Genomic DNA, 27,714 nt, shown 5'->3' on the forward strand with positions numbered 1-27,714 from the left:
AATGAATACATGCCCACAATAAGGTGGAAAACAGCAAAGCTTTCTGGGGCCCAGCCACAAGGAGGGGGCAAATGCAGTCCAGTCATAAAAAACTGGAGGGCCCTTTCACTGGACTTTTGTTCAGAGACCCAGTCATTACTCAAACGGCCCTGATTGAACACAATATCTACACACCACACGAGGGGCGCAGTCTGACAGTGTGGATCTAAATCTTCTGCTGCAATAGATATAGGAAAGATTCAGAGAAATAAACAGGTAAATAACAGGTAAACAGGTACTTTTTTGATACATTATCTAAGTACATTCTGTGTGTACCATGAATAATTCCTCTATTTCATAGGTTTTTATACATTTGTCTTGATGGTACACATGTTCAGATTATGTATATACATATAAAAAACATAAATATGAAATGAGGCAAGTTCAGCTGAATGGTCTGTTGCCATGAAACCTTATGTTTTTTATGTTTATGTAAATGCCGGCATCGAGGTTTCTGATGTGTGTTGCCACACATTTATAAGGCTTTATTTAAGAGCAGTGCAATGGGGGGAATTTAATTTTTTTTACATTGGAGTTAAGGATTAAAATCTGGAAGTTTAGCTTCAGCCTCACATGCTAATCTACCATGCAGCCAGTGGGACTGCAGATTCAGTCTTCTGCTGCAATAGATATAGGAAATCAGTCACATGTCACCTCAAATAAACCAAAACAACTCTACAAATAAATAACACCCTTGAACTGTAGTGAGTGACATGCACTTTACGTATGCATCTTGAAGGTTAAGTTGTCAAAAACATTACTCAGCGGTCAAATTCTGACAGAAGGCTTTCGCGTTTCATTTACATTTTTCTGTGTGTTGTTTTATTCAGTCTTCGCTTGGGGATATATTCTCCCAGCTCAGTGTTCAATGCAGCTTGGTAGAACTGGTTTACACTTCTCTCTATAAATATAGCAGGTTTCAGATGAGTTATGTTTTCTGGTACAGAATGCATGTTCGTGCTGACTTACGAAAAACACCAGTAGAAGGTTTGAATTTGTTTATTTAAAAAAATTCTGAACATTTATTTACTATATTTTTTAAATATCAACTCATGGACAGATGCAATAAATGCAGAGAGAGTCCTAACAGCGAATAATCTCCTGCCACAATCAACAACAAAACGATAAACCATCTTAGTTCCAGCCGCCCAAACAGGGAGAATAACAGTGTTGCACGGGCGCTGGGATCCATGCGTGTGGTTCTGCAGGAGACAGGGCTCTGCGGGGGTCCAGACTACCCCAACCGCTCAGCTGAACTTGGCTTTGGAAAAGTCCATTTCTGGGTGCTGGGACATGAACCTGCAACGACATTTACACAAAGTTGTCAAATCTCTGTGAATTCAATAAAAAAAGACAAGTCCACATTCATTCATTTGAGTAAAGGGGTGACTGTGTTACCCAGAGAGAGGGCAAGGACTGAGATACTGGTAGAGATCAATCGCACAGCCTCACAGAGACCTGCCTATTGCCCTCTATTGCCTATTGCTCCTCTAGCAAGGAGGCTGTGCCAAGGTAGTATTTCCCTTTTCCCCTCTGTTGTTCTGTGAGGTGTCTATATGAAACTGAATTAAACAGAATTTATTTATGTTATTTATGTATTTATTTTCTTGATATAATATGGTCTTTGTCTGCCTTGTCTTTTAAAATTGTATTTGTTTTATAAATGTATTGATTTTATATGATCTTAAGTAATGTTGTCGAATGGCATTGTGTCTAGTTTTATGGTATTCATTCTTCACCGCAGTGAAGCACTTTGTGGCATACGCTCGAAAAGTGCTACACAAATAAAGTTATAATATTATTATTGTTATTATTCTTAAGGCTGGGTGAGTAGGTCTATTCATTATCAGCCCTTAGTCTGGTCAAACCGGTCATTGTACATTAAATCATGCAAGCGTGAGCACCAGCTCACTTCTTAAGGATGTCCTGTTTCTTCTGCTCCTCAGAGGTTGGCAGACCCATGGACTTCTGCCTCTGATCGTACATCATCTTCTCCACCATACTGCGCGTCTCTCCGTCCAGGTCCGACAGCTGGAGAGAGAAAGGAGGGAGGGCAACGGGAAAAGAAGAAGAGAGAGAGAGAAAGAGAGTGACAGACACAGAACAGAAAGGAGCAGAACAAAGGTCCAGTCAGACCAGTGACACGATATTACAGAAGAAAATAGCAAAAACTATGCCAAAAGTGCTTCATAGTTTCATAGCTTGAGGCCGTTACCTTGGAGTTCTCCGGACAGATTTTCTTTGTGTTAATTTCAGGATCCGTGGTCATAACCTTGTTCCACCACTCCATTTTGTTTATCTAAAATGGGGGGAGGCAAGTCACACAAACAACATATTTCACTATTCTCACACCACAGAAAAAGAGTTGCAACCAATTACAAGGAAGGGTGTGGCATGGAAATATATTTTTTAAATGAGCTATATGGGTCATTGACGCCGGGTAACAATTTCAATCAGGCTGGAGAACACAGATTTGTGTGAAGTAAAACGCATCATTTAAATTGATTGACACAACAACAGTGAGATGTACTAGAGAGCACTTTCAGACATTTTCCAGATTTAAGAGACATCAACACATTGACCCGCAATCTAGAGAAATCTTTTTATATATTTATCAAAAGATTAGCAGTAAATATCTACTGGTTATTGGATGGTAATAAAAGCAAAACATGAGTATTTTGAAATCTGTTATCCTGTATGACATGTGACTGATGTCATCATATGATTCTAAATTAAAGTGGATAAATTACATTTGCAGAAACAACTAAATATTCATCAAATGAAGCTTTAAAAAAATATATCATAGGTGACCACACATCAGAGCAGAGCAGCTCTCTCCCTCTCTCCCTACCTTCTCCAGGTGGATGGTGACCACCTTGCCGTCCTCGATGAGCCAGTTGCTCTCCTCCACCTTCACCTCGCTGTGCAGCTGCCCGTCGATGACGGGCGGGCGCCCCTTCAGCCCCACCTTCAGGGTCCGCCTCTGCACCTCCACCACCACGTCCTTCCCCTTCAGCCGGAAGTTCACATCGAACGGCACCAGCAGCTGGGGGGGGGGGGGGGGGGGGGGAGACCGCCATTTTAAACCGCCAGTCCTCCAACACACTGCAAACTATCCGCTGGATTCCTTACTAATCAGCGTATATCAAAGACGAAAGTTCAGTCCAACAATCACACACTTCCTCCCTGAAGAACCACCAGAACCAAACGGCATTAGCTAAGGTGGTGAGAGCGCTCATTTGGGATCAGGGAAGAAAGAGGCCTAACCCCCCATTTGCTCCTGACGAGCTGGTTGGTGCGTTGAATGGCAGCCTATCGCCGGCAGTGTGTGTGTGTGTGTGTGTGTGTGTGTGTGTGTGTGGGAGGCAGTCATTCCAATCCAACAACAAACATCTGCCCGGCCCTACCCCAGCCCACCCCTGAATAAACAAACATACATCCACTTCCGACAGGGACTGTGTCCATCTGTAGTCAGGCAGGTCAGCCCCATTCCCAGAGTTAGGCTTCAGCTTCCCCTTGTCCTTCTCATCGTCTTCACCCTCTGAGTCAGACTGCACCAGGGATGGAAAAAGCGGTTAACAGATCCAGTACAGTCCAAAAAATCACAGCACAAACCAACAGCACAGCACAAAACCAACAGTACAAACCAACAGACATGCACTCAGTGACAAAAATGCTACTGAATACAGGGAGTTCACGTCACTTCTGTATTCATATTGTACTTGTACACCTCAGAAAGCAGTAAAATAGCCTTGCAGACTGGGACTCAATCAAAGCTTAGACCTTTCCCCTAATAGGGGGTAAAGCACTGCAGGTCACAGGGCTGTGGACTTAACTCAAAGAGCCATTTTCACCACACTGGATATCTCCAATTGCCAGAGCCTTGGTTTTCCAAAAGGTTCAAATCTGGACTAAAAATGTTACACATGAAAGTGGAAATGATCATGGATTGCAAAATGGGGATTCAGTTTGCGATCCAGAATCATTTTGATTGGGATGATATTCATTTGGTTGCAACGTTGTCAGACTAAGGCTTTTGACTGGGGAAGATGCAGCTGTAGCTGCAGCTAATGGCCCTCTATACTTTAATTCATAAACCCAGAACCTATTAAAAACAATTGAAATTTATGACAAAAAGTTCTGTTTTGATCTTTTTTTACTGTAATTGCAAATAGCAATTCTTTGGAGCCAATTTGTTTTATATCATGGTCACTGTAACAAAAAAAAGGCTCAATGCTACAATCAACAACATAATTAAAGACATATCCCCTTATTAACATTAATACATCAAAACTTATATTAGTTATAAGTTATATTATCTTCTTTTCCAAATCCATAGAATATATTTTCTATTAAAACCATGCCAATCTCTTCCTTCAAATTTGGAAAAACACAACTGGCACATCCAATCTCAATTGTGAAATCCAATCAGAAAAGCAACCCTTGAAGAACTGAAGTGTGCTTTTTTTGCAGCTACAAAGTCTCTCACCCCTTTCTCTGCCTTTGCCGCTGATATCTCCGGGCTGTCCTTTGGAAGGTCCTTTGTCTTTTCCTCCAGTTTCTTCTGTTTATATGGAGGGGGAGAGCAAAAAGAATTGTTAACACTACTTCTCATCTTACCAAAGAAGAGCAACATACTGCTGCAGGTACATCAGTACAGTATTGTGGCTCAGGGACCAAACTTTGGGTCAGTTTGCATAGAGCATGCTGCCATCGTAGCCTGAAACAAGGCACTTAGTAAATATCAAGCTGTACAAATCGATATGACATAAAAGGTTTATTCATCCCACAATTTAAGAGCAAATAACATGACAGTGCAAGAAAAACATTCAGTACCTTAAGACGCAGATGCATCAGAACAGACAGCAGATGAGACAAAAGAAAAAAACTAAGCAATTCTTGACAAGACATAGCAATGTCTGAAGAAATAATACTCATGTGGGAATGGGATCCTATCGTTGCAGTTTAAAGAGATTCTTTGTTTATTTAGAAGTTACACATTAACATCTTTTTGAGCCTGGTTCCCTCCTCATAACATCGGGGCAAAAACACTGATCTAAGACAGTCAAGGTCTAAGACTGTTGAGACTAAGACTGCAAAATAATTCTGAGGCAAAGATCAATGGGGTTCACCTTTACATGTGATACGAGTGTACACGACACTGCCTCCGAATGACACCAAAAGCCCATCTCTCTGGCATTTGGCAGACGCTCTTATCCAGAGAGACGTACAGTTGATTACACTAATCAGGAGACAATCCTCCCTGGTTCGATCCCTGGTCTAGCCACAATAAGATCCGCAGAGCCGTTAGGCCCTTGAGCAATGCCCTTAACCCTGCATTGCTCAAGGGCTCTGCGGATCTTATTGTGGCTAGACCAGGGATCGAACCATCGACCTTGCGGGTCCCAGTCATGTACCTTAACCACTACCAGGCCGCCCTGTACAACAGAACCACAAAGCTGTGTTTGGCAGACCCAGGCTAACGCACAGGCCGGTCCCCACACCTGATCAAGCTCTGTCTGCAGCCTCTCTGCCTCCTCGTCTGTCAGCTCCATGATCTTCGGCTCCTCCCCCTGGCCAGCCGTCTTCTTCCTCTTGGCCTCCTCTGCCAGCTTTGCCGTTCTCTCCTCCTTCTCCTGCCTCTCCTTCTCCTGCTTGGACGTCTTCTCCCTGTGGGCCTTCAGGGCCAGCTGGCTGTGGTGAGCAAAGGAGTCCTTCACCAGCTGTAGGATGAGGGAGAAGAGAGAAAGGGATGGAAAGAAAAAAGACAGATGTAAAGAGGAGTTTGGAGAAATGTCTGTTAGAAATATGCAACTCCACAACACACACACACACACACACACACACACACACACACACTTCTGACAGCTCACCTTCTCTGGAGCGCCATGCTCTCCACCAGTGAAGAAATCGGTTTTGCGCCTGAGGAAACTGAAGAAGGTGTTCACCAGCTGTAAGAAAACACAGTGTGTGTGAGTACACTCAAAGCCACTGTAAGAAACACAGTGCGTGTGAGTACACTCAAAGCCACTGTAAGAAAACACAGTGTGTGTGAGTACACTCAAAGCCACTGTAAGAAACACAGTGCGTGTGAGTACACTCAAAGCCACTGTAAGAAAACACAGTGTGTGCGAGTACACTCAAAGCCACTGTAAGAAAACACAGTGTGTGTGAGTACACTCAAAGCCGCTGTAAGAAAACACAGTGTGTGTGAGTACACTCAAAGCCACTGAAGGGAGTATAATGGTTAGCTGCAGACTCATTTTCTCTAAACCAGTGGCTTTCAGATTCGGTCCCTGTGTATGCTGGTTTTTGTTACAATCACAATTGCAATCCCAGATTCATTTAACAAACTGTTATTGTTTCTAAATAAGGTACTTGTCATGATTTCAGAGATTATTTACCCTCTTAGGCCACATTAGGCTATGTATGAAGAATAAGAATGAAGAATAAAAGGCCCACATTCATATTGTACTTATTGTGCTACATTGCAAACAATTAAATAAAATGGGGTAACATGATCAAATTAAAGACTGATGTGAGTCAGTCTACACTAAGGTTTGCTAGCATCCAGGCCAGTAACAGGGTCAATTTGGTTGACCGGGTTGCTTGGTTACACTGCAAACACCAAATACAACAAGTAATATTCAGACTTAAAATCCCATTTCTATTATTATTCTATTTTAGAAACAGTTGAGACAGTTTGACTCGTTTCAAGATCTGTCAATGGGGTAATAAAATGTCACTTGTCAAGCAATCAGTAACTTATAAATAGCTATTGTTTTCGACTTGAGAGAAAAGAAGGCGTTCAGCCTCATTGCAAAACTAGACATACCTTTTTTCAGCGAATTTATAAATCACACGTAACTTATAGAGGTGGAGTTCGGTTCATATTCCATATTTAGTTTTCCAACGCCCATAGCTTTACAAAGACATCTTAGACAAATATTTGACAATAATTGTTACGAACCTATGATGCTAGAAGACAAATTAGCTAGCTAGCTACAACCTATGTTTCACTCGTAGCCTATATGCTACCATATAGCACACGTTATTAATGTGAAGGGACCAGCCAATTAGCCTACAAATAGCTGCATAGCCAGTTAGCGAGCAAACGACACGTCTGTTAGATTAGTAGTAGGAGGGCAAAATAGTTGGTTCTTGACAATTCCGTGTCTCTCGGGTGTACAATAATAGGTACAATTCCAACCTTTCAACCCGAAGAATGCCTCGGTAACCAGACTTAATGCAGCTAGCTAGCTAGCTAGCTGTAGCCCCCATCCCCCACCAAAACCATCATTGTATATATACATTACCTCTTGCACTCCTCCTTCGTGTTGTTGTGCCATAACAAGCAGCATCCCATCATACTTTTCTTCATCATCCCCCATGTTTAGATTTAATTGATTTCAAGGGATACAAATATAACTTAACACAGTTTCATGAAAGGGCAGTTAAACGTGTAGTCACGCTCTTGCGGCTCTGCGAGGAAGAACTTCCTGGAAACAGGCACCGCCTATGTTTCAATGACAAGCAAAAGAATAAACCAATCGCTAGTCGATTATTTTGTTATTGACAGGTGTTGTAAGCAATGGGCTAGCAGCATGAATAGCCAACTGTAATGTATTCCGCGTCTTAAGTATTCTCGGTAGGAAACTAGAGACAACGAAGCAGAATGTTCTGGAAGGATAATACTAATACTAATATTAATACTAATATTAAGTATTTTTAAAGAAGACACATTAGCAAGAAGATATGTATGTAATTTCTTAATAGACCTGTGTGGGTATGATTGTACGCTTTTATCTGACATAAATTGTTAGGTTTGTTGACTGAAAATTATGCACGAATAGAGAAAGTTGTTTGCCTCATATTAAATGTATTGAGCTACAGTACATTCTAATATTGGACAATTATCTTGGATGTGGGCATCTTTCAATGAAAAAAGAAGAAGAATACAACATATTCTAGAGCCACTTACTTTATTCAATGATTCAGCTAGTGCTTATACCAAAATATAGAGGCATGATCATTTTTGATGATACTTTTTGAGGTCACCATAAAATCAATGGCCTGTCCTGTAATAGAAAACACAATATTTCAGATATCATATTGATCTTATATCACCCTGATTAGATCATCAGTGTGACTGGTGCCGTTTGCATATGTATCGACACCTCAGCCCCTTGCCACAGGAGTTCCCCAGCGCTCAGTCCTAGGCCCGCTTCTTTTTTCTCTTTACACTCGTTCCCTTGGCCCTGTGATCACTGCACATGGGCTATCCTACCACTGCTATGCGGATGATACCCAACTCTTCATCTCGTTCCCACCATCTGATACACAGGTTTCTGCCCGTATCTCTGCTTGCCTGAGTGACATCCAGAGCTGGATGGACAACCACTATCTAAAGCTCAACCCAGGCAAGACTGAAATGATATTCATCCCTGCTAATACCTCTCCCCATCTGGATCTCTCCATTTCCCTCGGGGATACCACACTCACGCCATCACCCAGTGCAAGGAACCTCGGCGTGGTGATGGACAGCAGACTGTCCCTTTCCGAGAACATTACATTACTTTCTCACCCCCTACTCGACCCAGGTCCTGGTCCAAGCGATGGTTCTCTCCCGCCTGGACTACTGCAATTCCCTCTTGGCCATCAGACACCTCCAACTTATCCAGAATGCAGCAGCTCATCTGGTCTTCAACCTTCCCAAATACTCACACGTCACCCCCCTGCTTACTTCCCTCCACTGGCTGCCTGTCATGGCTCGCATCAAATTCAAAACATTGGTGCTAGCCTTCCAAGCAGTTAAGGGGTCTTCCCCAGCTTACCTACAAAAAATCATCAGACCCTACACCCCTGCCAGACCTCTTCATTCAGCCTCCACAGGCCGCTTGGCACCCCCCCCCCCCTCTCCGAACCTCCACCTCACGCTCACGACTGTCTGTTCTGGCTCCACGGTGGTGGAACGAACTCCCCATTGAGATCAGAACTGTAGAATCTCTCCCCACCTTCAAGCGTAAACTGAAGACACACCTCTTCAAGCAGCACCTCTCCCCATCCCTCCCTACCTCCCTGTGAACCTTAATTGTTGTCTTCGTGATTTACGTAGTGTCTCGGTATTTTTAGTTGGCCAGGTAAGCACTATTTGGATAGTTAAGTTTGGTCACCTTTGCTTTGTTGTTTGTTTGTTTATTTGTTGATTAAAAAAATAAAAATAAAAAAAAGGCCCTGGTCCTTATCTTTGTTGTACGGGTAGTAATTGAAATTGTACTTCCCTCTAGGGTCTTTCAGTGCACTTAGCCCTGGTTATGGGTATGCACTTTGTTGTACATCGCTCTGGATAAGAGCGTCTGCCAAATGCCAATAATGCAATGTAATATGTGTTCATGTTCAATATGACTAAAAGACTAAAATGACTAAAATGTAAAATGTAAATATACAGAACTATATTTTTTGATATCATTTTTTATTCTATGGTAAATACATTTTCACACCATTCGCACCACTTTTTTGCACCATTCTCTGCAAACTCTAGAGACTGTTGTGCGAGAAAATCCCAGGAGATCAGCCGTTTCTGAGATATTCAAACCACCCTGTCTGGCACCAGTAATTATTCAATGGTTAAAGTCACTTAGGTTAAATTTCTTCCCCTTTCTGACTTTTGGTCTGAAAAACAGCTGAACCTCTTGACCATGTCTGCATGCTTTCATGCATTTAGTTGGTGCTACATCATTGGCTGATTAAATATTTACATTAACAAGCTGGTGTACAGGTCTACCTAATAAAGTGCTCAGTGAGTGTACATTTACACTTGTGGGTTAATTCAAAATAAGTTCAGCAGCCTATACGTGCTGAATTGCTATGGAATATCATGTGCCAAAACTAAACACAATACGAAAAAACAGACGAGAAGAAAGTTCACATTTTATTTTACATTCAATTGCTTTTGCTGTATCGTTTTACTTCAATTTTTGTCTGCATATTTCAGTAACCATAATACCATTTCATGTGGAAATGAAATATATTTCGCTTTTAGATGTTATATGTATATATTTTATATTAATTTTGATATATGTCTCAATGGAGCAAATATCTTATTTTTTCATTCTCACTACACTTTCAAAATAGTCAAAAAGGTTTTATACATAAACCTAAATATAATTAAATTATCATTCTATTTGTTATCACAACAAATGCATACATGTCTTTTTCCATGAGTATTTTTCCCCATTGGTGCAAACAAACTCCTCTGGACTTTGGAATGAAGGACTGACTGAGGAACAGCTGGTTTCCAAGCAAATCAACCAATGACTGTCTCTCACTGCGCAAGAATTGGTGAAATGCAGGATGGCACAATTAACTCTTAATCAATTCATTACATTGATCATAACTGAAATGTAAGTGGACATGTGGCAATTCACCTGAATTGTATTGAGCACAGTACCAGACCTGACTAACATGTCCAGACTAGTAAGATTGTAACAGCAAAGCACAAATGCTAATCTAATCCAACCAAGGACCAAAATAACAAATAAAAACACATTAATACATGCGGATGAAATCCATAACACAATTCAAAAGACAGGAGTGTGGGGTGGGGATTGAGGATGGCTCATACAATGTCCTGTCTAGGAAACGACAACGAGACCAGTCAGAAGAAGTTGGCCTCATATGAACAATTATTATCAACTGCCTCAGTACCTCCTAAGTTCGCGGGTGTGAATTTAGGGCAACTTTATATAACTTTTATATTTTCACACAGCTCTATGTAGCCTAATCCATTCATTTCCCACACGGACCAAGAAGAAAAATAACAAGAGAGGTACGCACATCGACCACGGTGCAAGGCAATAGGGTTGTAGCTATTGTAAAGAAAGTAGAGCCTGCAAACGTTTCGACCCATAGTGGATCTTCGTCAGGTAATCCACTATAGGTCAAAACGTTTTTTGATACTAATAAATAATTATATTAAGGGAGTTCAGGTGTGCAGGCTCTACTTTAATTACAATCACCCTGGGCAATAACCAATTATTGCCAGGACTATTCTATGTGCAAACACGGGATCTCAAATACAGTTTGATGCACTATAATAACCATTTGTTTTCATAAAATGAGTTACTACAGCACTCATTGAAGGTTTAATCAATACAACACGATCTACATGAAATGCGCTAAGTAAATATGCTATCTAAACAAACATATCAGGTGTATCCGAAAATCTGACTTTCTACAGAATGGAACATTCTTTGTTTGCGTAGGAGAGTTTAGCAGCCTTTCCGTAGCTGAGCCGGACGTTGTCCATTGACCAATCACAATACAGTCCACGAAATTTGAACGTGCTAGTGCGTCACTTCAGGGAAAGGGGGTTTACTATCGTGTTTTAGCCACGTTTCCAGCATGCAGAAGCCTCAGTATTAGGATTAGCTTGTTTTTCCAGTCTCTGTGTAAGTCTGTCTAACAACGAATATGTAAGTACAAATACTCTAAACAGCAAGCATGATTCCTGTCTTATGAAACGGAATGTATTGCAAATTGATTTTTTCTAGTTTAAATAAAATAACTCAACAAACCACTTTCACTTGAGCTAACTTACCTAACGTAGGTTTAATGTTAGCTAGCGACACAGCTAAGTTTGTTGCAGGGGCAGTTAAGTTCCGGTATGCTTTAGAAACCATACCACAAGAATGTAATTATCTGTAGCTAGGTAGTAACTACCGTTACAATGTCCTTTATTATAACTTTAGTGGGAGGTTAAATGATGGCGGGTTTAGACGGACAATGGTAACATTTATTTCGCTATGCTGCATTAACTGACTTGTATAACGTTAGCTGGAAAACGAAATGTAGCTAGCTTATGCGTTTTCTCAGTTCCTTTACTTGATGTTGCTACGCGAGCGTCCATATACAAGCACCTTGGTTTGATTGACTGAGAAACACCACAGCCAAAAAGTTCGAGTTAAGTTCGCTGTTAACGTTACGTTTAATTGGCTGACAAGCTAGTTAACTAGATTGCTAGCTAATCAGAATGGCTCCTTTCCACCACCTTGTCAATGATCTGTTGCCTAGTAGCAGAGCCTCAGCCATCTGTGGATCAACGTTAGCGGTAGACTGAGCTTTTTGAGCGGGCGAATGGGAGGCATTTTGATTGTGCAGGCACACATTGCAAATGCATGTTGCATTAGCAAAGCAAGGTGAAGCTGCACGCGCACCTCTATCACGGCTATGACAACCGTTGTCGAGGTTTCCATGGCAAGGTGACTAGCTAGACATCTACCGAATTCGTTAAACTAGCTTATTAAAGCGCATTCACTGTGCTGATACAATTGCTAACTTATTTGACACTCCAGCGTCCTCACTGCAATTCCTCTTTCTTCTGCAAACGTTGGTGTGAAACTTAGCGGCTAGCCAGCGGACTAACGAGCAAGCATAGCCAAAAGCTAACATAAATAACGTTAGCTAGCCAACGCCAAACGGTAATGATAGTTAATGTGTGTTAACGGTAATGTTAAAATGTGTAACATGGCAGGCTAGGTTGTTGCCTAATTTTCTTTATTCTTCTAGTAGTCAGTTTGAGGCAACATTAACTTGCAGGTAACTACCTAGATAGGTTAGCTATCTATGGTGTCCAGATATCCTCTCAGCTGAAGTAAGTTACATGTAACGTAACAATAAACGTTACACTACATAACGTTCAGTCAACTATGCTGTGAATAAAAGGAAAAGAAACGTGCGTTCTGCTGACGAAAGTTCTTGTGTTTTTCTTTTTCAGTGACATTTGACGGAGGTTCACATCACTTGGTCTACTTGCAGTCTAGAGGCATGGAGCAGAGTTTCAGTTCTGATGCTGTTTTTCAGAGCTTAAAAGACCAGCACCCTGGACTAAGTCATGATAGTGGATATGAAGAATCACTTCACAGCTCAAAATTGGGGACATTGAAATCAACATTGGATACAGGGAAGTCTTTTTCTTTAGATTGTTCGTTTTCTTGTGAGAGATCAAAGGAAAAGTTCCCCCAAAACAATGCACTTATCGGTAGCACATCTTCCAACTCCGCAACCCCCAAAAAGGATAGACTGAGAGTAAAAGACACACAAAGAAGTCCACGGAAAGACACAAGGAAGGAAAATGCATTTTCCTCAGGCTGGTGTGAAACTCCGAAAACGCATAAAAAGGATGCTTCGCTGCGAAGACGCCTCCTCATGTCCAGAGCTGCAACAGATGAGAACCTGGAAAACTCAAAGGTGTCCGACAGCAGGCTCAGCTCGTCTTCAGATGCTCCCAGTTTTGCGTATGATTCTAGTGGAAGCTTCGATTCCCCAGACCCCAGGTTCGAAGCCTTGGTCACTAGCACTTTGAAAAACGACGAAGTATTTTTGTCCTGCAGGAAGAGACGTCTTCTGTTCTCTCAGGTAAAAACCTCAACCCATGAAGATGGGAAGAATGAAGCTCCCCCACCTTCGGCCTCTGAGGCAGAGGTTACCGAGCTCCTTGCAGCTCAGGGAGACTTCAATGAGAGTATCATCTCCTCCTTCCTTCACGACTTGGCCCCGGAGTTGCTTGAGACTCCACGTCAAACTAGGTTCACATCTTCCACAAAGGAAAACTTCCAAACTCCGGCACGCAACCTTGCTGCTAACCTATGCAATGAATTGGGCGTCTTGAGCACACCCTCCCTCACGCCAATATCCAAGCTCGACACGTCGGCTTCTGAGGACAGTGGCTTCAAGTCTCTGGGTCTGGATAAGTCCCAGGATCCCTCTGTGGATCACGACGGCTCTTTCCAGGAGTTGTCGCTACCACTGACTACCAGAGGTAAGGAAACCCCAAGGGTTGCAGAGGCCAGGAAGAGGTCCAGACTGGAACGTCAGAGAAGGCTCTCCACTCTTAAAGAAGGGGGATCCCAGTCTGAGGAGGACAGCCGGCCTGTGCAGTCTGCCTGCAGCCATGGCAAGCTCCAGCTCGGGGGACAGGAGACTCGGACCGCAGAGGAAGATGATGAACTCTTTCTGGAGAAGACTCCGCTTGGGCGCACCACCGTAAAGCTTGAGGACCTCTCTTTAACACCGGCCCTGCAGTTGGTGCAGGCCATGTGCCGGCGCAATGCCAGGAGGGTGTCGGAGCAGAGCAGCCTGGAGGAGTTGCTGAGTGCCAAGTCTTTCAGGACCACCTTGCCTTTAGCTGGGCTCATAGGACGAAAGATGGGGCTGGGCCAACTGGATATCCTATCGGAATTTAAGAAGAGGAACATGCGACACATCCTGGCTATGATATTCAATTTTCTCTGTCCGGAAGATATTTACAGGTATGTAGTTTTCACTACTGACTGGTAATATTAAATTAGGAGATATAGATGTTGGTCAGCATCTAACACCAAGTTATTTGAATGTAACATCTATTACATTAATTAAAACTTTTTTTTTTAATGACAGATTTGGCCAGGTTTCGAATCTCTGGAATGAAATAATTATGCAAGATAAGCTGGCAAATCGACGGAGAAGATCGTACTTAAAAGATCTGAAGATGGCTCGAGAGGTAACTATTTCCTCAGGAACACTGCTATCTGAAAAGGAATTGTCAAGTTTGTACATTGGGCACAATACTTTCTATTTGTGTACTATTGGAAATAGTAGAGGCATATACAGTGGTGATGGCACTTGGCATTCCAAAAAAGAAAAGAAACGAGGCTTGTGTATTTGGCCTCCAAAGAGAAACACAAATGTATTTGCCTGACTAATGAACAGTGATACACCTGGCTCCCAGACTTGATTAAAGGATTCAACATCACAAAAACACAACTGCAAGTTAACTATGCTAACCCAGAACCTTGAATTCTGAGGGGCAGGTCAGACTGCACGATTACAAGCCCCATTTGGTTTTGCCCATGTGTTCTTTCCTATGTGTCATTTACATGTTTTCTCCTTGTATCTTTCTTGATGTATTCCTTCTCTTCTGCCTGTAGCTGGGTGGCGCAGCCCATGTTCCTGATGCAGAGACCAGGTTAATTCTGCCGTGCAGGTCTGCTTTGAAGTCTGTCCAAGCCCAGTCCAGGACGCCCATCACTTGCACCCCTACTCTGGGAAATGGCACTTTCACCCCAGTTCAGCACTCCGGACGTTCAGCGAGCAAACAGGACGAGTTCCTGCAGGTGAGCTCAGAATTATGTGTTTCTTGGAAGCGGAGGGCTCATTGTTCCATTGCATCATGAGAGCCCTGAGACAATTTATTTTTCCAGACCAATGGTACTTTGGAGAAAAGTGAACATTGAATGTCATTGTATGAAGCTGAACTGCTAATCTTAATGAGTTTTTCTATTATTTTATTTTATTTTTATTTAAATAAAGTGACAAGCTCTCTGTTAAGTCAAAGGAAGAAAGTACTGAACTACATTCTCATCTCACCATCTTTAATCTTGTTTTGAAGGTCGCAAAAACACTCTTCATTGACGAGTGTCTGAAACCATGCCCGAGGTGCCAGCACCCTGCTAGGTGTCACTCCGTCAAGAGAGAGGGCATATGCAGCCGTGAGGACTGCGGCTTCCAGTTCTGCACCGGCTGCCTGTGTGCTTACCATGGGTCCAAAGAGTGTGGCGGCTGGTCTGTCAACCGGAGCAGCAAGAAGGAGGCACTGCCTGGGAGTGCCCAGAGCAAGCGCAACATCCGGCGGCTGTGAACGTGTGCGTGCGTGTGCGTGCGTGTGCGTGCGTGTGCGTGCGTGTGCGTGCGTGTGCGTGCGTGTGCGTGCGTGTGCGTGCGTGTGTGTGCGTGTGAACGCGTGTGTGTGCGCGTGTGTGTGCGTGTGCACGCAAGACTGCGTGCTTATGTTTGGATTTATGACTTTATACCATTTTTACTGTTGGGCCTTTATACGTTTTAAATTATGTATCAGGGAAATGTATTTGGAGTGGGAGCTCCACCAATCAGTGACCTTAAATTTGCTGTGAATGCTCTTACTCCTGCTAGATGTACAGAATGTTCCTCTCCATTAATTGTACATATTGTTTTAATGTTTTACCTGTATAGCCATTTTATGTATTCTTTCAATAAAGTTTGTTTTTATCCATGGTTCCTCTGATGTGGTTTCATCACAGTAACTGTACTAGTGTACTGACGTACAGAATGCAAAGATTTGTTTTAACTTAAGAGCCCACTGTGAGCCATATGTCGCACTCGCTTCAAATGCTTGTCAGCATCCTCACTTACCACATGCGTGTATTCTTTCATTGCCTGTATTTCTGTACAGTATTCATAACATCACATTTATCACAATTTGGTGGTTGCCTTTAGGTGTAGTGCATACAGGCTAACAATATGGCTAGCTCAGAGGTAAGATTTCATGACAAATTATATGAAACTGTCATGGCCATGAATAAACCGATTGTTCTTTAGCTACATATAATTGAGTGTCTCATGAATGTTTTTATTTTTCTTTGCCATTGCTCTGTTAGCTTAGAGAGATCAATGCAAACTCCTAATGAGCTGTACGTTACCTGGCCCTAAAGGAAGTCGTTTTGACTACTTTTTGAATTTAATGTTTTCAACAGATTAGTTGTCATGTACGGAATGAGTTCAAAACCTACACTTTTTTTTGACAAAGTGTGTTAAGACAACTTTTTAACCGTTATTGTTCATCACAACTTTAAATGCACTGACATTTGAATGTAAATTTGGCAAATGCATTGTTTATTATAAATGTCAAATGTTGGTAATGAATATTCACTTGTTATAAGGATCTGTATTTGCATTTTTACATTTAGTAGTTTACTTGAGTGAAAATACCACTATTATTGAATAATCTTAGTTGAAATGGTTTACATTTATCAACTGTGCTCAGCTCATATTATAGATTTATCTATGAAAAATGTACATGCAAAAAACTTTAACTTTATTATTATTTTCTTTGCTTTGTTCTGCGGTTGACTACATTTTCCTTCCAGGAAAACTTGGCAATAGTAATGAATGTAACAAGCAATATAGCAAGTATCAGAAGCTGGGAAGAACATTCTAAATACACCGCCTGAACGCCGTAATGTCGATTTCATACTATAGACAACTACAAATATTGCTTCATAAAAGCTGTAGTTTTGGAGAGAACGCCCTGATCATCGAATTGGCGTTCAAGGTGACCAGTGGAATGATTCCGTTTACTCTCCCGTCCAACCAGGATCAAGCTAGATGGAAACGGTCGTCATTTTGGAGCAGCACGTTAGGAGTTCCGTGCTCACAATGGCAGGTTACTAATACAAAAATAACAGGAGGAGAGAGAATTTGAAACAAAATATATCGGATTTGTGGAGCACCGTTTTTCGGAATGGAGCAGTCAGCGTCAAGAAGGTGAGCCAAATCTCCTTGGGAATGCAACCGAGTTTAAAGCCCAGCTACTATGCGGTTCAGCCGATGGGCTTATTTTCAAGTTGTCAATTTATTTGAGTTTTTCCCGCTATTGTCTGTACTTCAAGCACTTTATTATTACTATCGCTGGTGTCGGCGTTACCTTTGCAGGCTGTCAGTTAAGATTGCCCTTTTGTGTTTTCTCGTTGTCCATTGAGCTGTTCCTGTAGTCCCAAACGAAATACTGTGATTTTCAGTTGCTGTAGAATTTTACACGAACAGTTTTCACAGGAACAATGGCACCTGCCAATTAATGTAATTTATTTTAAATAGGTTTGTTGTACAGTTTGCGCACCCATTGCCGAGGAAAGCAACACTAAACGACGATCACACCAAAAACACTTGCTACCAGATTATATATTTATTGGGGTCTACTTTATGTCATCTCGGTTGATCAGTTTGATAGAGGTATCTATGTTTATACCATGTCAGTTTAGCCAAGACTCTGTAGGGTCGGCTACTTAGATTCATTATTGCCAGTGGCAGCTTGCCCAACAGAAGCCAATCATGCAGTTCTGGATTGTGGAACTTCATTGCCTAATACACCCAACAGTTCCTTCCTGTTCTGACAATTCATGTGACCTGTAACATTTGTATATTGTGACCAGATTTTCCATTACATAGCCTGCAATGTCTTAATGGGAATTATTTTTCTTTACAGCAAGTTGAAAAAGTTGAGTGAAGACAGTTTAACAAAGCAACCAGAAGAGGTGTTTGATGTTCTTGAGAAACTGGGTGAAGGGTAAGAAAAAAATATTTGTAGATTGCTTTGCACCGTGTTGCAAATGATGATTTCTAGTGTGCTGCACAGGACTGTGTGAGCTGCTTTAGGAATTCTGTTATTGTACAGGTCCTATGGCAGTGTGTACAAAGCTATACACAAGGAGTCTGGCCAGGTGGTGGCTATTAAACAAGTCCCTGTGGAGTCTGACCTCCAGGAGATTATTAAAGAGATATCCATCATGCAACAATGTGACAGGTATGTGCAGAAAGATAAATTAGTCTCTTTGTGTCATGGTACACTTCTGTGTATACATGCAGACACACTATTTAACTGCAAATCAAAAGTGTTTCTTTTTCTGGTTCTAGTCACTTCATTGAAATGAATCAAACTTGTCTCTTTTTCCCCCTTATGTGTACCTAGCCCCTATGTTGTGAAGTACTATGGCAGTTATTTTAAGAATACTGACCTCTGGATTGTGATGGAGTACTGTGGCGCAGGCTCTGTGTCTGACATCATCAGGCTACGGAACAAAACTGTGAGTGCATTATGGGTCATGAAGGCTGTCTATATCTCAAGCCTAATTTTTATGCCCCCATGTGGTGTCGGTTATATGCAACATAACCATAATATGCACAGGTTTCCTCTGTGCATACTGAGGCCATGAAAATTCATGCTTTTTTGTGTGTGTTTGTCCGAATGTGTGCATGTGTGTGTCTGTGTTAGAGGAGGGAGTTGGTGTTTATGTGTTTACGACCCAAATTAAACAAAAACAACCATTAGAAATGATCCTCAGGTCCCTCTGCCAAGTATGTGTCAGAACTTATGTAGGCTTGGAAGCACGAGGTGCTTTTAGATCCTTGGTTTTAGTCATTTCCTTACCATGGTGTTATGTGTCTAATATTACATTATGCCTGACCATTCATTCTTTTTGACATTTTATTTAACATTTTAACCTCTCAGCTGATCTTCTACTTCCTTGTAGTCATTTCTGCAAGTCGCATTTGGGTGTGTACATCCATGCGTGTAGTGAAGCTGAATCACGACCAGCCATATATAACTCATATACAGTCAGGTCCATAAATATTGGGACATCGACACAATTCTCATCTTTTTGGCTCTGTACACCACCACAATGGATTTGAAATGAAACGAACAAGATGTGCTTCAACTGCAGACTTTCAACTTTAATTTGAGGGTATTTACATCCAAATCAGGTGAACGGTGTAGGAATTACAACAGTTTGTATATGTGCCTCCCACTTTTTAAGGGACCAAAAGTAATGGGACAAACTAACAATCATAAATCAAACTTTCACTTTTTAATACTTGGTTGCAAATCCTTTGCAGTCAATTACAGCCTGAAGTCTGGAACGCATAGACATCACTAGACGCTGGGTTTCATCCCTGGTGATGCTCTGCCAGCCCTCTACTGTAACTGTTCTTGGGGCATTTTCCCTTCAGTTTTGTCTTCAGCAAGTGAAATGCATGTTCAATCGGATTCAGGTCAGGTGATTGACTTGGCCATTGCTTAACATTCCACTTCTTTGCCTTCGCAGTATGCTTCACCACAGTTGTTTTCCGTGGTTTTCCGGGTCTTTTGGTGTTGCTGAGCTCACCGGTGCGTTCCAAACAGTTGATTTGGCCACACCTAATGTTTTTGCTATCTCTCTGATTGGTTTGTTTTGATTTTTCAGCCTAATGATGGCTCGCTTCACTGATAGTGACAGCTCTTTGGATCTCATATTGAGAGTTGACAGCAACAGATTCCAAATGCAAATAGCACACTTGAAATGAACTCTAGACCTTTTATCTGCTCCTTGTAAATGAGATAATGAGGGAATAACACACACCTGGCCATGGAACAGCTGAGCAGCCAATTGTCCCATTACTTTTGGTCCCTTAAAAAGTGGGAGGCACATATAGAAACTGTTGTAATTCCTACACTGTTCACCTGATTTGGATGTAAATACCCTCAAATTAAAGCTGAAAGTCTGCAGTTAAAGCATATCTTGTTTGTTTCATTTCAAATCCATTGTGGTGGTGTATAAAGCCAAAAAGAGGAGAATTGTGTCGATGTCCCAATATTTATGGACCTGACTGTATACCTTGAAAGAGGCCCTTTCAAGCTCTCCAATGTTCTTCTGGGTCCAGAGGGAGTGGTCAGGGGCTCTGTTTCAGTACTATCATATTGTTTAAACCCTCTGTGTTCAAGTCAGTGGCCTGATTTCTCATTTGACTATGTGGAAAATGTTCTTTGCAAGGGAAGCTAATTTGTTTGGTCTACTTACCAAACCTCAAAGACACTAAACTATAAAATCAAGACCAAGTGCTGTTGCTGTAACTCACAATATATGAAGTAGCACATTTCCATGTCTACAAAGTTTTCTTTTACCACTGTAGACGTTTGAAGGAACATACACAGACATGGGCTCTGCTCAGTAGTCAAGAATACATTTAAATAAGCATTTCTATAATGAAAAAATGTAAGAAAATGTTTTAATCATGGCAGTATTGCCATTGGTGTGTTACCTGTTTTGTGCCCAGGTAGGAGACCTGGAGCATACAGACCAGCTCTTGTTGAGAGTAGGTATGGATCCAGTGGTCATGGTCCATGTTGGAGCTAATGACATAAGTAAGGGTAAGTTTTAGGTTCTGCAGAATAAATTGAATCTGCAGAATTAATGGAAAAGATTAGTAGCAGACGGCATGGCGTCTGCAGGGCGGTCTTCTCTTGACTTCTGCCATTCCCTTGTGCTAGCAAAGAGAAGCACATTTTATTTGGAGGTTTAGCATGCAGCTACAAATCTGGTGGATGAAAGAGGGGTTCAGGTTTCTGACTTTTCAAACCACCTTCATACAACAGCGTAGCCTAAAAGGAACAGTAAGTAAACGGTGAAGAGTATGTTATAATGCTGAATGAACTTTTTAATACTAAGAATATTGCTGGCACCCTAACGCTCAGCAGATCCAACATAGAGAATATTTAGAGCGGCCCTGCTGAACACCAGGTCCTGAGGGCCACAGTGTCTGTAGGTATTTGCTCCAACCATGCATTACACCACCTGATTTCACAGTTGATTTTATGGAACATGCCTAATCAGTAACACCTGTGAAGCCATTTGTCCCAAACATTTTGGCGCCTTTTTATAAAAGCTGAGAATATGCACTTCAAGCACAACTATGTAAATGTTATAATGAATATTGTAGAGTACAGAGCCCAAAAAAGATTGTCCCAAACATTATGGAGCTCACTGTATATTTCAGCTCATGAAAGTATCATGCAAGGCTCATTATCTAAATGCAGTCAGTAGTGACATAACCTATTCTATTGAAGTCCAGGCTTGATGCAGTGATGGGTACTGGTTTGTAGGTTAACGGTGAGTATTTTTGTTCTTTACCTGTCATGCAGCTCACCGAGGACGAGATTGCGACAATCCTGAAATCAACTTTGAAGGGCCTGGAGTATCTACATTTTATGAGGAAAATTCACAGAGACATCAAAGCTGGGAATATCCTTCTAAACACAGAGGGTCATGCTAAACTGGCAGATTTTGGAGTAGCTGGACAGCTCACGGTGAGCTTGTAACATGAATGAACCTGTTTCTTTAAACCAAGTGTCAGTAGAACACAATGGATCTTGTGTTTTTAGTTTTTTCTTTGCTAAATATGTGTTTTTTGTTGAAATGTTCCAGAGTGAATGGAACACACTTGGAAATAACCTAGCATAAACTGTGTTTGTGCATGATTTGTGATTACACTGACATTATTAGGCAAATTTAAAAATAAATAAAGAGACAAAAGTTTCAAAAAAAGTGGGGAGACAATGAAAGTTGTGTTGTAAGTCACACCATTATGTGTCCACTGCACAATACTGAGGTTCAGCACAATAGCCTAGTGACATGGACACACTTTAGTCTAAGACTGTACTTACTCAAATGCCTTCACTGTTCTACATTGTGAACTTCTAAACAGTTTTACTGATCACTTTGTGATTTAAATATTTTTACAATACCTGCAGAACCACGGCCACCCCCAAACCAGAAAAATGAGTGTTGGGATCTCTTTATACTCTGCAGTATAAACATCGACACCGTTAACAAAAAATGGGCTATTAAAAACAGAGCTAAAAATGGATGATGGTTTGGGGCCATCAATGGAAGACTCTTTAAAAAGCAACAGGCATAATTCAACTGATGGCGCTGTGCTCTGCAGGCTCAGAGTGGTCAAGTTTAACCCTCCCTGTGTCAGAATGTTCTCTTACACTGCCTTTCTTTTCCTTTTTGCCCCATGCAGGACACCATGGCCAAACGCAACACGGTGATCGGCACACCCTTCTGGATGGCCCCGGAGGTCATTCAGGAGATTGGGTACAACTGCGTGGCAGATATCTGGTCCCTGGGCATCTCCTCTATAGAGATGGCTGAGGGGAAGCCCCCTTATGCTGACATACATCCTATGAGGGTGAGTCCCACGCTAGGCCCTGCTTTAACCTAAATCCCCAAGGTTACTCAAACTGGCCCAGGCCTATAGATTGAGACTACATTAGGTCAGAAGGTAAGAGCAGTTGTCTTGCAGTTGGAGGGTTGCCAGTTCAATCCACGCCCTGGGTGAGTTGAAGTGTCTCGCAGCAAGACACCTAACCCCTAAATGTTCTTGACAAGCTGGTTGGTGCCTTGCATGGTAGCCAATCACCGTTGGTGTGTGAGTGTCTGTGAATGGGTGAATTCAACCATCAATTGTAAAGTGCTATATAAATTTATCATTTTGATAATATTCATACATTTTAGGACAAGGCTGAAAACCTCAGCGCTGGCAAACAGTCACAGAATACCGATCTGTGTTTAAATCATTGCTGCATCTGAAATTCATTCCTACAATAGAAACAGCTTTTTGATTAAATCACTAGTGTTAAAAAAAAGCATTTCTTCAGAGGACAATAGTGTCTATATCTTGTTTATTCTGTCCTCTGTAACTCCTGTTGTGCTGCTGAAAAGCCGATATCTCCTCTCTCTTGGCTCTCAGTCATTTTCTGAGGTAAACACTAAAGATTTATTGCACTCTCCAAATTCCTCTTGCCAAAAGACACTGGCAGCACTTTCTTAACCTTGAGAATTGATCTGTGTGTTCAGAGTGGAGAGCCAGCCTAATGGAATTTATTTTTGTTAAATAGTGTACTTGGTGTTTGGAATAATGTTGCTGCATTATACTTAACATCATTGGATAAATAAGTAATTATGTTAATATTATGTGTTGTAAATCCAGACACTCACTGTGCATCTCAACACTTATCGGTGCTGCTGCTTAAAGGTACAATAGGTAATTTCGGACGTCTAAAGAGGAATAGCAGCAACAAACACTTTCAGACCACAACACTGATTATCCCTTCCCCTTCTCTGTAAACATGCTGACATTGAAACGCCATTGGCTGTGGCAACTAGAACCAATTTTCAACCAATGAGCTTGAATTACTGTACAGTTATACAATGTTTTGGTACAGTGTTGGGCTGTCAACTGTATATTTTGAAACCCAAATTTAAGGACTATAAACACACGCAGAGGGTGAGTCAACATGCCAGTGAGCCTTTTTCACTGATAGGAAGGGATTTACAATGGTCTTGTAACAATGTCTTAACACAAAAATCTTACCTATTGTACCTTTAATGAAAGGAGTAGGATTCATCTAAAATATCTATACCAATTGCAGAACTCTTCTATCCAAGATGGCTGGTTTTACTGAGCAGATTAAGAAATCCTTGCCCAAACACATGTGGCTTTGCAGGTTTCTCCATGGGGAATTTCAGTGAGCTCTTCGAGCTAGCAACACAATAGACTAATTTAATCACCAGGTGTATTGTCCCATTGATGTCTTGAGCTCACAAATTCCCTGTACATCTCCCATGGGTGTTCTTTGTACAGGCTATTTTTATGATTCCCACGAACCCCCCACCGACCTTCCGGAAGCTTGAGCAGTGGACCGACGAGTTCACAGACTTTGTGAAGAAATGCCTGGTGAAGAACCCAGAACAGAGGCCTACAGCCACGCAGCTGTTACAGGTGTGTCAAAAACCCATACAGACAGAAACATATGCACACTTAAACATTCATGCTCCCTTACAAACATGTGCACACAGACATGAATGCATGCAGATTAGCATAAGCATACTCATACATGCATGTACATATGACATGCAGGCACATGCACTCTGCCAATCAAATAACAAAAGCTTTGCTACCTTCCTTTTGATCTTGTCACTGCTGTTTTGAAGCCCATTTTCAGGCAAATAAACAGCTAGCTGGGTAGATTCCATTGACCCGGGCATCCTGTGTCCCAAAATGGCGATCAGTCTGTCTCAAACACATACATAGGGACCTAGCTTTATCAGAATGTTGGTTGGGCTGTAAATGAAGGGTGCACTTGCTGTAAATGAAGAGCGCACTTGCTGTAAATGAAGAGCGCACTTGCTGTAAATGAAGAGCGCACTTGCTGTAAATGAAGGGCACACTAGCTGTAAATGAAGGGCACACTAGCTGTAAATTAAGGGCACACTTGCTGTAAATTAAGGACACGCTTGTTGTCAATGAAGGGCACTAGTGCCCACCCCATGCAGGCTGACCCGTGCCTCTCTCTGCCAGCACTCCTTCATCAAGCAGGCCAAGCCAGAGTCCATTCTGCGGGACCTCATCACCGAGGCCATGGAAATGAAAACCAAGCGGCACCGGGAACAGCAGAGGGAGCTGATGGAGGAAGAGGAGGAAGAGAACTCGGTGGGTACCGGGCCGCTTTCCTGTGGATCAGGTGACCTCCCTCTGTCAGACAGAGAGCAGTTTCATCAACCGGTCTATGCAGCTTTACTGAAACATAGCCTTTTATGCTTTCTCTCTTTGCTGAGAGGTATCAAAGATATTTGTAAATGATGACACGGTAGCTGCATTGGCTTCTAAATGAGGCTTTTTGAAGCCGGTTTCCGGGTGGTGTGTAATGAATGCAGCCGGAAACCAGCTAAGCTGTGGTGGTAGAGCAGTCTGCGAGTTGCTGGTTCCATCTCTGGCTCTGGGTGTCGAAGTGTCCCTAAACAAGACACCTAAGTCCTCATTGCTCCTAAAGAGTTGGTTGGTGCTTTGCATGGCACCCTTTGGCCGTCAGTGTGTGTATTTACCATTTTACTTTAAGAAAGTTATCCCTGCTTGCGTCTGTTTGGGCCTGTGTGTCTCTTGTTGCGGAGTGTGGGTGTGTGTGTGTGTGTGTGTGTGAGTGACAGTCTCCACTCGGCTTGCAGCAGGACGAGGAGGTGGAGGTGGACTCTCACACCATGGTGAAGACGGGCTCGTGCGGCAGCACCACGCGGGCCTCAGGCACCATGAGCGACGACGGCAGTGCCGTGCTGGAGTCCCACCTGGGCACCATGGTCATCAACAGCGAGCAGGAGGAGGAGGAGGACTGCACAATGAGGAGTGAGTACTGCAGCACAGGGGCCGGCGTCTCTGCTACGGGCTCACTTCATTTCTGTTATCATTCTGTTTGACCTATCCAACCAGGTGATGGGTCAGAAACCACAATGCCTTGTGTACACTACAGAACTGTCAAAATCCTAACAACGGAGAGCATCTCGCATTTAATCTCTTATGCAAAATTGCTGGTATTCCCATCCTTGGAATGGTCACACTACACACCTAGCTGCAGGCTGTGGTCAGAGGTGGTCACACACTACACAAGCCATGCCTAAAGACTTACAAATAAATGTACAATTAAAACAATATTAGATATTCTAAGAGACAAGCTTCAGTCTGAATCGGGAGAGCTTTGATCGAGTCTCTGACTATCCTATCGCACAAAGACTAGGACTTTTCCTTTGCATTTTCTTAAGATCTTGAAAATCGTGACTAAAACTAATGTAGTGTATGCTAGGCATAATACTTAAATAGCCATCGCTTCCATCTCAGGAAGTACCTTTTCGGATAGCCTGACGTATGAATAATTAACCTGTGGATCCACCTCTCCCCATCTGCCACACATCTGCTACTGACGTGGCTTTGAATTGATGTTGGAAGGAGCATGGACATTCCACTTGCCTGATCGGCGTTTTCTCGAGTCTCTCATATTTAGCTACTTTTCTTGCTTCCTTTTTTGGCTCCCCCGATGAGTGGAGCTTGGAGCAAGAAAAGGAGCAAAGAAAGGAGGCGAAAAGTAAGATATTGGAAAGAGGCCACTCTTCATTTATTTCCATGTAATGCATTTCTTGGCCTGCAGGTGGGGGTGTTGTTTTGGCAGTTGTGCTGAAGACTCCGCCCACTTCTTTTTCCCCACAGGTAACTTTGATTCTGTTGCACTGGTGTAACAGGGCTTCAGTTAGGGCAGCTGAAAACACCAGAAGCACTCATGCAGCCAAATATGTTTATCAAAAGCTCCTAATGAGGTGAAAAGTTAGCTCCTGGTCTCCTAAAAATGTCTTAATTAACAGCCAGAGTTTAATGTCCAGCATATTTCCAACTGCAGTGATAATGGTTTAAGTGAATTTTTCTTACTTGCTTGCTATCACCCATAACATCAATAAGTGTTATGTTGGTTGGTATGTTGTTGCCCCCAAATCAATACTTCACCAGAATCCCAGTAATTTGCCTTTCATTTCAAGAAACAAATCAAATTAAATGTGAACCGCGTCCATGCATTCCCCACAAAAGGGTCAGTAGTTCAAAGGCTTTTGCAAGAGAATAACGATAATTGTGTCTTTACGGCAGGCGAACGGCTTCACTCAAGGCTTGCATATTTAACGAAGAGCAATGAACAGATATCGACGAGTACTTAGGCCTGAGATTGCCATCGATGCGAATCATAAATAACACTCTTCAACATAACAAGAAATTATAGAGCTTCTCTGCAGCGCAGGGAGCGAAGGATTCCCAGCAGCCCGCTGTGCAGAAGCAGCCCTGCTGCCCACTGTGTGGGACTCAGACCTGCCTGTGATAGTGCCAGCTGTGCTCGGGCCTCCTGTGGGGTGTCACATTTTAGTTGGCAGTCCTGCAGTGCTGTGATTGTGTAGCTCACACTGGCCTGCTGGGTGGGCTGAGTTTTGGACAGTACCTGGGCTGATTATGGCTATATGGGCCAGCCTGTAGCCTGGAGGCGAAGGTACATGGCTGGGGCCTGGAAGGTTGGTGGTTGCTGGCCCCTAACACGGCGTTGCTCCAGGGAAGATTGTCCCCTAATCAAGTGTACTTTGCTTTGGATAAAAACATCGAAATAACATTTATTATTATTATTATTATTATTATTATTATTATTGTATGATTGGCTGTGTGTCGGGGGCGGTGGGATCTCGGTCTACCCCAGGGGCCTCCTCTGTTCCACAGGGTTCTCCACGCGGTGTTCCCTCGCCTGACCGGGTGCCCCTGTGAGTGTAAATGCGGTGCGAGAAGAAGCTCGTTTCAGAGGATGCGTGTTAGATGTGTTCTGATGAACTGAGGAGGAGGCCGCAACAGTGTGCTCATACACACACAAACTGGCCATTCCCAAATCGACTGCATGCCTTTCCCTGGATGAGTGCGGTTGCATTGTGGCCT

The 27,714-nt window shown here is 42.4% G+C and overlaps 3 protein-coding genes across 6 annotated transcripts in view; 2 read left to right on the plus strand and 1 right to left on the minus strand.

Annotated features, from left to right (window-relative positions):
• Positions 1-1,023: 1,023 nt before the first annotated feature.
• On the minus strand, positions 1,024-7,544 carry nudc (nudC nuclear distribution protein). Its single transcript, XM_061254980.1, has 9 exons — positions 7,356-7,544; positions 5,913-5,990; positions 5,544-5,762; positions 4,529-4,603; positions 3,477-3,590; positions 2,891-3,085; positions 2,255-2,338; positions 1,952-2,070; positions 1,024-1,338 (listed from the first exon to the last, which is right to left on the minus strand). Exons 1-9 carry the CDS (start codon positions 7,428-7,430, stop codon positions 1,287-1,289), a joined length of 1,011 nt encoding a protein of 336 aa, XP_061110964.1. The 5' UTR covers positions 7,431-7,544; the 3' UTR covers positions 1,024-1,286.
• Positions 7,545-11,202: 3,658 nt separating this feature from the next.
• Positions 11,203-16,110, plus strand: LOC133137389 (F-box only protein 43-like). 3 transcript variants are annotated; one of them, XM_061255632.1, is made up of 5 exons: positions 11,203-11,220; positions 12,815-14,348; positions 14,476-14,578; positions 15,006-15,191; positions 15,467-16,110. In XM_061255632.1, coding segments are annotated over exons 1-5 (2,073 nt in total). In that variant the 5' UTR covers positions 11,203-11,219; the 3' UTR covers positions 15,716-16,110. The 3 variants fall into 3 exon arrangements, with proteins under 3 accessions (XP_061111616.1, XP_061111618.1, XP_061111619.1); XM_061255634.1 differs by lacking the exon at positions 11,203-11,220 and adding an exon at positions 11,262-11,513; XM_061255635.1 differs by lacking the exon at positions 11,203-11,220 and adding an exon at positions 12,179-12,299.
• Positions 16,111-17,242: 1,132 nt separating this feature from the next.
• Positions 17,243-27,714, plus strand: part of LOC133136788 (serine/threonine-protein kinase 3-like) — a 28,873-nt gene continuing 18,401 nt past the window's right edge. The window contains exons 1-9 of one of the 2 annotated variants that reach the window (XM_061254521.1): positions 17,243-17,376; positions 18,095-18,175; positions 18,284-18,412; positions 18,578-18,692; positions 21,566-21,730; positions 22,450-22,617; positions 24,073-24,210; positions 24,790-24,921; positions 25,434-25,608. In XM_061254521.1, coding sequence (XP_061110505.1) covers positions 17,354-17,376; positions 18,095-18,175; positions 18,284-18,412; positions 18,578-18,692; positions 21,566-21,730; positions 22,450-22,617; positions 24,073-24,210; positions 24,790-24,921; positions 25,434-25,608 — 1,126 coding nt within the window. In that variant the 5' untranslated portion in view covers positions 17,243-17,353. The remainder of the gene's footprint in view (positions 17,377-18,094; positions 18,176-18,283; positions 18,413-18,577; positions 18,693-21,565; positions 21,731-22,449; positions 22,618-24,072; positions 24,211-24,789; positions 24,922-25,433; positions 25,609-27,714) is intronic. The other variant, XM_061254522.1, reaches the window with a different exon arrangement.

This window comes from Conger conger, chromosome 9, assembly GCF_963514075.1.
Source record: "Conger conger chromosome 9, fConCon1.1, whole genome shotgun sequence".
Classification (NCBI taxonomy): Eukaryota; Metazoa; Chordata; class Actinopteri; order Anguilliformes; family Congridae; genus Conger; species Conger conger.

Excerpts from the sequence above, each read along its gene's own strand:
- nudc (XM_061254980.1), bottom strand. The coding sequence starts at position 7,430 with ATGGGGGATGATGAAGAAAAGTATGATGGGATGCTGCTTGTTATGGCA. Across the intron at positions 5,763-5,912 it reads AGCATGGCGCTCCAGAGAAG|CTGGTGAAGGACTCCTTTGC; the intron begins GTGAGCTGTCAG and ends CTCATCCTACAG. Across the intron at positions 3,591-4,528 it reads CGGCAAAGGCAGAGAAAGGG|TCTGACTCAGAGGGTGAAGA; the intron begins GTGAGAGACTTT and ends TCCCTGGTGCAG.
- LOC133137389 (XM_061255632.1), top strand. Across the intron at positions 14,579-15,005 it reads ATCTGAAGATGGCTCGAGAG|CTGGGTGGCGCAGCCCATGT; the intron begins GTAACTATTTCC and ends TTCTGCCTGTAG. Across the intron at positions 15,192-15,466 it reads AACAGGACGAGTTCCTGCAG|GTCGCAAAAACACTCTTCAT; the intron begins GTGAGCTCAGAA and ends CTTGTTTTGAAG.